Source organism: Myotis davidii, unplaced genomic scaffold (genome assembly GCF_000327345.1).
Source record: "Myotis davidii unplaced genomic scaffold, ASM32734v1 scaffold162, whole genome shotgun sequence".
Classification (NCBI taxonomy): Eukaryota; Metazoa; Chordata; class Mammalia; order Chiroptera; family Vespertilionidae; genus Myotis; species Myotis davidii.
In genome coordinates this window covers 4707668-4716524 of record NW_006300036.1, presented here as the reverse complement: position 1 = coordinate 4716524, position 8857 = coordinate 4707668, and the positions used below count along the sequence as shown (strand labels likewise).

The 8857-nt window shown below is 43.3% G+C and overlaps 1 protein-coding gene across 1 annotated transcript in view; it reads right to left on the bottom strand.

Moving 5' to 3' along the window:
- Nucleotides 1-415: 415 nt before the first annotated feature.
- The window catches only part of WDR63 (WD repeat domain 63), a 79070-nt gene continuing 70628 nt past the window's right edge, over nt 416-8857 (bottom strand). The window contains exons 18-21 of the mRNA XM_015572113.1: nt 6554-6778; nt 4944-5035; nt 3735-3857; nt 416-1278 (exon numbers count right to left, since the gene is read on the bottom strand). Coding sequence (XP_015427599.1) covers nt 1135-1278; nt 3735-3857; nt 4944-5035; nt 6554-6778 — 584 coding nt within the window. The 3' untranslated portion in view covers nt 416-1134. The remainder of the gene's footprint in view (nt 1279-3734; nt 3858-4943; nt 5036-6553; nt 6779-8857) is intronic.

Genomic DNA, 8857 nt, shown 5'->3' with positions numbered 1-8857 from the left:
TTCCACAAACTGAGTTTCACACGCTGTTCCCTTTTCGTGCCCACACTGCTTGCCCCCCCCGGGACAATATTGACTAGAAGACATGATGGTGGGCACTGTGTCTTGTTCCACATATCGAAGTCAAGCGTTCAACTGTTCACCATGAGGTAGATATTTGTTGTAGGATTTTTAAAACTTTACTTATTTATTATTTATTTTTAAAATATATTTTATTGATTTTTTACAGAGAGGAAGGGAGAAGGAGAGAGAGATAGAAACATCAATGATGAGAGAGACTCATTTGATTGGCTTCCTCCTGCACACCCCCTACTGGGGATCGAGCCTGCAACTCAGGCATGTGCCCTGACTGGGAATTGAACTGTGACTTCCTGGTTGACGTTCAACCACTGAGCCATAGTTAGGCATGTTGTAGGTCTTTTTTTTTTTACATTTCCTGCATCAGGTTAAGGGAAGCCCAGCTTCTTCCCTTCTTTTTGTAGTTGCTAAGATTCTATTGTTGTTTTATCAGGAATGGATATCAAATTTTATCGATATGTGTTCCTACATCTCTTTGGTATCAGACTTTCTCTCCTTTAATCAATCATCAATTTACTTTCTACTGTTAAATTAACTTTATATTTCCTGGATAAGCCAGCATGACCTTCACACGTCATCCTTTCTTTATGCATATGTTTCCGGATTTGACTCACTACTATTTTGTTCAGCACATGGCCCTACAATCTGTGCAGGGGCCCAAAGGGAGCTCTTTTTGGGAAGGTGACCAAAAGCAACCTGATGATTAGGAAAAAAGTTTAATTTCTAATTCTATCTGGGGTTGGGGCCCTGAATGGCTATTGAGGACTGGGGGTCAGGGGATCTCTGAAGCTGTGTATTTCTATAGGAAAATCAAAGTTCCCTTATCCATAAGTTCCATACTCGGTACAAAGTTTCGGTACATATTAAAACGAGAAATGATCAAAGCAGGTCTTACTAATTGTTATAATTGAAAAGTTTTACTAGCAATGAAACAAAAGCCTGCTCTTCATAAGTAACCCTACTGAATGTTTAGTCTGACAGTCCATCTTACATAAGCATTGAATAGGAAGGAAAGGCAGTCTCTCTCCCGAAGGCCCCAGACACCCAACAGGAAGGCTCCTATATCATGTCCACGAACGACAGCGTGTCCGTGGCCTTCGTGAGGCCCAGGCTGAGGAGGACGGTCTTTTCCAGTTCCAAGTAGCTCTCGTAGTCCATCTTCAAATCAGCCTCCAGCTGATCTTTCCCCTTCTGATGCGGTTTCTAGGGAGGAGAAAGGCAAGTTATTCCTGTAAGACACTGACAGCTAGAAGTACCAGAGGAGGAGAAGGGCCCGCTTTTGAATAGCCAGCCTGGCTGCTCCAGAGGGGTCTGTGGGAGGACTGGGGCTGGGGCGAGGGGAGGGCATCTCTTGCCCCTTCAGCTTCTTTCTGCAGATGTTGCCTCATCCAGGTTAGAAGGTCCTTGGGCACTTTTGAGCCCAGCTTCTTCCCCAGGGTCTCCTCGGCACCCTCACTCTGCCACCAGTAGGAGTTCATTGCCCTTGGGCCCTCTCTCCACCCTCCTCAGAGCTGTTTAAGTCAATCTCTTGCCCATAGACCAGGGGCGGGCAAACTTTTTGACTCGAGGCCACATTGGGTTCTCAAACTGGACCGGAGGGCCGGAACAAAAGCATGGATGGAGTGGGTGTGTGAACTAATATAAATTCAAAGTAAACATCATTACATAAAAGGGTACGGTCTTTTTTTTCAATAGTTTTATTCATTTCCGGCCCGCGGACCGTAGTTTGCCCACGGCTGCCCTAGACCATCCAGCCTCAGGAGTCTAGGCCCTCGTCTCTGGGTTCCCCAAACTCTCCCTACATGTGCCGCTCTGGTTGCCTGGTAATTCCTGGCCTTTGGGTTTCTCTGGCTCAGCAAGCCTCCTGCCAGGTGTGAGAGGCATCGTCCCTCCTGGCCAGCAGCCCATCTCTCACCGAGCCCAGTGTCGCAGAGGTGGGGAGGGGGGGAATGTGTAGCTCTCTGCCACCTCTCTCCAAAGAACATGCCCTCTTTCAGGCTCCTCCCCTTACGTTGTCTGGAGTGTGGGTGACATGAGATGGCAGAATTCCCTTCTAAGCCCCATACAGATGGCATAGCTTCTGGATCACATGGGAACTGCTACTTGCCCCAACTTTGGGTCTCCAGCTGAAATTCCAGTTAGGAAATATCCCATTTCATGTGCTGCTTGAGCTGTAACTACTGTTCTTTGTCAAGAAATGAACTGTATCCAGACTCGATGTTTCCAAGCAGGTGGGTGCATGATTTCCTCCGGACCCATGGGCTGCAGTGCACAGCCTGATCCCTGGCACCTGGGCGCGCTCAGAAAGACCAGCCTCGTGGGATGGAAGTGTGACGGTCTTCTGCCCCCTGAAATAGTACTAGCACTTTCTATGTGCCAGTTACTGGCTAAGTGCTGTACACATTTTAACCCATTCAATCCTCACTGCAAGCCTCTGAGGTAGTTACAGTTTGTTTCCATTTTCCCTGTTATCAGCTGTTGCTTATGAAAAGGTATTTCTGCTGAACATTAGTTGTTTATCCTTGGCGACCTTTGCACCTTCTAAATGGAGGTGCAAAGGAGCCCTTTAAAATTCATTCACTTAGCCACCGTCCAGTCCAGAGAACATCTGAGAAGTGGTAGCTCTACTTAAAAAAGGGCACGATGTCAAATGGAAATAAAGTCACAGGAAGGAGTTGGAAACGTGTTGGAAACTCAAATGCATGATACTAAGATTATTATAACATTCAGGTGCTTTAAAAGTATTTCACAGGCAAATTATTTTTGCATTATCCACAATTCTACTGATGTGGATAATTAGGGGCTGTTGCTATGGTATTTAAACCCTCATAATAATTGGAGATCATATCTGGCATAGGGAAAGGGTGGCAGCTTATGTCCCACAACAAAATTTCAACCAATATTTGTGAATGCACACACAAACACACACACAAACACACACAAACACACACACAAACACACACAAACACACACACAAACACACACAAACACACACACCAACACACACAAACACACACAAACACACACAAACACACACACAAATACACACACACAAACACAAACACACACAAACACACACACACACACAACCAAGAGCATTTGTTTTTTGGCTGGGGAGAACAATGAGAAGTTAGTTAGTCGGTATTCTTTTATACCTTGTCACCACTAAACAATTTTTGAAATGAGGCCCTCTGCTTTGATTACACGAATTAATATCTATCAATAAGTGACCATGTTAATCCAGTGATTTTCAACTGGTGTGCTACAGTAATTTTTAAAACATGCAATACTTGACTATTTAGTCAGGGGCACTGACCTCTTTTCCCTTAGATTATCAAATTAAAAAAAACGACAACAGCCTGGCTGGTGTCAATCATTGTATGTATAGATGGTATTTAGACACCTTTGCATCTAAAAGACTTGGATGTTATAGAGATTTCAGAAACTTCCATTAGGTAGAATCTTACAAGGTGTCCAACAATAGTTGCTTACTCATGGTAAGCTAGGAAATCGGAGAAATTTCCTCTTGACTCTCATGAGAATGAGAGAAGAACGTGAAAAGGCATACTTTTCCTATATAAATCGTGGAATAAGCCAAACACACATATTTCCACTGGGGTTAGAGAGAAATCAACTTTTGTTTCTGAAATTTAACTTACAACTTTTTTCTTCTCCCTCTCCAGCGCCATTTCCTTCCTTTCTTGTTCACGGATTTTCTTGCGTTGCTCCATATATTCCAGGTGCTTGACTTCTCTTTCAAAGTAATGGTTTATACTTGATGCCTGTTAGAAACACAGGCCTTCAAGAGAGGAGCCCCCACCGACACCCTGCTCCCACTATGTTTTTTACAAGGGCCTGGAAGAGTTCCTGCTGCCTATAACTCACCAGGTATATTCCCTGCTTTGGGACACTGCCCACGGGCCCACTTCCAGAGAAGCTAGCTCAATTGGGGGGCTACTGTGCTAAGTTTTAGGACCCTGCACATTACAGTATTCCAGGAAAGGAGTGAGGTTGGAAGGAGAGAGCAGCAAAAATTGTTTACAATTTTGTAGAACAAAAATTCGAGGATTGCTTTTTTCCTTCTTCTTTCCTTCTCACTTCTAACACCGAGGAAAGTTTCATATCATCAACTGAACCTGGAGATCCCAGATGAGGGTATCAATGAAGATCCTAAAGTGCCTGGGAGCAGAGTACTTGGGCCCCTGGGGGGTTTGGCATGTAGGCATAGAATAGAAACAGGAAAATAGACCAGGTGACCAGGGGAGGAAAAGCTTCTTGTCTGGCATTAATGAGGTCGATGTTGTTGGGACTTGTAACAGATTGCAGTCTATATATCTAACGTTCGGTGTATGTGTACTTACATATTTCTACTTATTGATCTTTTCATAACCTCCTTATTATTAGCATTGCCTGCAGCCCTCGGGTGGTGGGGATGGAGGCGGGAGGGGGGGCGGCGGGCAGAATATTGCCACTTCAGACACGCTGCTGGCAGGACACCAGCTGGGGGAGGGGACGGGGTGGTGGGCAATGGGAAGAGGCATGCAGACGTCACATGTGCGCTCTGGCACGGGCGTCCCTGAAGGAAGGGTCCGGTGCTTCGGTTACAGCCCCCAAACAGCAGCTTCTGCTTGTGAATCCTCAAAGTGATTGTCCCCTGAACCTGGGTTCTATTGACTTTGGCCTCCCTCTCATTCCATTTTTGTTTCTTTTTCTAGCTTCAAACTATTTAACTCACGAAGCAGAAATGCGTCCCCTTGTTTTTGACGGCTCTCTTATAGCGTGAAAATGCTGTCATTTCTGAACACACTTTTAAGACATGCCACAGTGATACTCCGTCACATAAACCCTCAAAGCCCAAAGGTACTGACCTCATTGGTGGAAGGGTGACTCAGCGTCCAAGGGATCTCTAATATATGCAGCGTCCCATAGTAATCACCCACGGCTATGAATTGCTGCTTCGCTGAAAGATTAAAAATAAACAGGGGGGAAAACAAGTCAGCGGACAGAAAGCTGTCTTAGCGTCTACACATGAACCGTGGCTTGCTCTGTGGTGTCCCAGAGGACCTGCGGGAGTTACAGGGACCTTGGCATCTGCATCAGACCTTCGTGACTGGCGGCCATATTAACATGTATGCCATGCTTTCCAGTTGATGGGATGAAAACTGAGACCTGAGCCTTGGTCAGCCACCCTGCCGACCGCGGATCTCCTTTTCTTGGCCTCTGTGTAAAGCTGCGGTTCTCAACCTGTGGGTCGCGACCTCTTTGGGGATCGAACGACCCTTTCACAGGGGTCGCCTAAGACCATCGCAAAACACATATATAATTACATATTGTTTTTGTGATGAATCACTATGCTTTAGTTATGTTCAGTTTGTAACAATGAAAATACATCCTTCATATCATATATTTACATTACAATTCATAACAGTAGCAAAATGACAGTTATGAAGTAGCAACGAAAACAATTTTATGGTTGAGGGGTCACCACAACATGAGGGACTGTAATAAAGGGTTGCAGCATTAAGAAGGTTGAGAGCCACTGGTGTAAAGGGTGTGGCTCCTTGCTGAGGTTGACTCTCTCTGTGGCGGGCCACTGGGCAGACGTGGGAAGGAAGCAGGGAAAACACATGGAAAGATTTCCAGGGGGGAATCCTGAGGGCAGTATCCGCAGACACAGTAAGGACTAAAGGACACCAGCATGCAGGAGAATTTAAAAGGCACAGTCAGAACCAGGAGCCAGAATGCACACCAGGTTGTTTCCTGTGAGCATTTAAAGTGGATGTGAAACACAAATGTGTTTGAGCATTTTAGCTTTCCATCTCATCATGTGTTGTTGTTTTCTTCTCATTTTCAGAAAACGGTTCACGTTGCCAAAGCCTCTACTTATAATCCCTGCAGGTACGTTATGTTTTAGAGCAAAGATAGGAAAACACACTTTGGTGACATATTCCTAAGCAGTAGCCAGACTGTGTGACACCCTAGGAATTCTGAAGGATGAATTTCTCAAGGTATGTTCCTGAGAGAGAAAGGGATAGAAAGACCATTCTGTGCCTTCAACAACTTTGGAAACAAAGGAAAACTCCTTTTCAAAGAGGCAAATATATTGGATTTATATAGAAAGTAGCACTGGGTTGCCACAGAGAAATCAGGACCAAGGAAATAAATTATTAGCAGATGAGAAGGATGCTTTGTGTTGTGTGGTTCAAAATCGCCCTCTGCTTGGCACACTAAATGTGTCTCAGAAATAACTGTTGATGGAGAAATAGAGTGAGAGAAGCTTGGGTGGTATCCAAGATAGTGCCAGAGAGAAGGGACATGATGGAAAGGAAAGGGGGACGGAGGGAGAAGGAAGGGAAGGGAGGGAAGAAAACAAAAACCTGAGAAAGGACACTGGAGGCCTCCCAGATGATGCCAATGTTTTCCTGAGTTACACAAAAAAAACAAAATGACTCAGCGTGTTTGCTCAGAAAGAACATACCAGTAAAGGTCCAGGGTTTGATGCAGTTGATCATCGTTATACAGATGTTCTGTGACTGGGCTGGTTCATGGGTTTTCTCCAGAAGGTCCCAGATATCGATGTACCCATCTTCTCGGCCAATATAGAAGACGCCGGGCCTAGTCAGGGACCAGTGCCCAGAGGTGTACCTTTTTGGAGCACAGCATGACTGAAGGAGGGGTCCGAACTTGAAGCAAATTTTTAAAAAGACACATTAAAAGCTTGTGTTATTATCGAAGGGATATTCACAAGGATTTTAAGTGCAAGTCAGATTGCTGTGATCACATAACAGCCAAATTATGCCTATTCGGGAGTTTTATTTCTTTCACTTGTAGGATTTTTATATAATGCCAGTTCTTTTCTCCCCTGCATGTTTTTATAACACCTTTTTCTTCTTATTTTATTTGCCTTTTAGAAAAGAGCAAACTTTCCTATCAAGCCGTTGTTGGTTTTAATAAATCCAATGGCTATGGAAGTCCATTGCTATTTCTCTGGAGATTGATCAGATAAGTAAAGATTATGAAATTGGCTTATACCTCCTTCCCACGGGAACAACTCTGGTAGCCAAAAAAAAGCAAATAAAAAGTCAGTTCTAGCTGTGAGCTGCATGCAATGACTTATAACTACTATTGGGAAGAGATTTTACACCAGCAAAGCATCCTAAGGTTGTCTTGTCTTTTCTCCACCATGGGGCAATTTGCCTTCTTTGGGAGGTTTTCATAGAGATAGAAGATCAGGACGTGTGTTCTTCCCACTGGCATGCTCCACCTGGCCACCAGGTAGATCACTTATCTATTTACACCTGCAGACGAACTGCCTCAGGCCTCCAACACATGCATAGGGGCCTTTCCCGTGGGGATGGGAGGGTGTCTCAGAGGCAAGGACTCCTTAGACGTGACACTCCAGACCTGTCCTCGGCCCAGATCCTTCCGTTTCTGTGGATAACCAGGTTCCTGCCCCTGCATAGTCCGTGGATAATCTTGCCTATAAAACTCTTGTTCATTGTAAAAAAAAAAAAAAAAAAAAGAGAGAGAGAGAGAGAGAACATATAGAGTACATTGGTATAAAGTAGAGCTCTTCTGTGGATAGGTACTTAAGTAGTTTCCAATCTTTTCAATGGAAAACTTGTACATATAGTCATGCCTTTTTTTTTTGAGATTTGTGTTATAGTCCAAGAAGTGAAAGTGTTGGGTTAAGGAAAAAAATATGAATAAAATTTTATATGTATAAATATATATTACACATATTATTTATTCAAAGAATGTATACAGTACAGCTGTGAAATAGATATATTGTATATTTTAATAATCTTAAATTGCTCACCAAATGGACATATCATAATGATTTCTCCACACACTTATTTCACTGGTCTTTCTCAATCTTTCTAGTTCTTGGCAGTTTAGCTTCCATCAGTCTGGATTCAGGCCCTCTCTTAATCCTCTCCTAATCCTGACCACTAGATTTTCTTGTCGCTGTGTCACTTTGACCTTACACACTTCTGGTCTTCCTGGTGACAGACACTTCAGCTTTTTTACTCCCACTTTCTGAAACTGCTGACATATTTCTGGGGCAGAAGAAAAGATTACAGACTTGGAGACAAAACAACAACAACAAACAAACAAAACAACAACAACAACAATAAAGCCAAGAGCTGGTTCTTTGAAAGGATAAACACGATTGATGAACCTCTAGCCAGGCTCACCAAGAAGTAAGGAGAGAGACCTCAAATAAACAAAATCAGAAATGAAAGAAGTGAAATAACAATAGAACAGACCCCATAGAAATACAAAGGATTATAAAAAAAAATACTACGAACACCTCTATTCCAAAAAACTGGTCAACCTAGAAGAAATGGACATATTCCTAGAAAAATATGACCTTCCAAAACTCAATCAGGAAGAATAAAAAAAATCTGAATAGGCCAATAACTATGGAGGAAATTGAAGTTGTCATCAAAAACTTCCAGCAAACAAAAGTCCTGGGTCAGAAGGCTTCACAGGAAAGTTTTACCAAACATTCAAAGAAGAACTAAAACCTATCCTCCTCAGACTATTCCAAAAAATTCAAGAGGAAGGCACACTTCCTAGCTCTTTCTATGAAGCCAGCATTACCCTAATCCCAAAACTAGATAAAGACACTACAAGGAAAGAATTACAGGTCAATATCCCTGATGAACATAGATGCTAAAATCTTCAACAAAATCCTAGCAAACTGGATCCAGCATTACATTAGAAAAATCATATACACCATGACCAAGTGGGATTTATTCCAGGGATGCAATGCCGG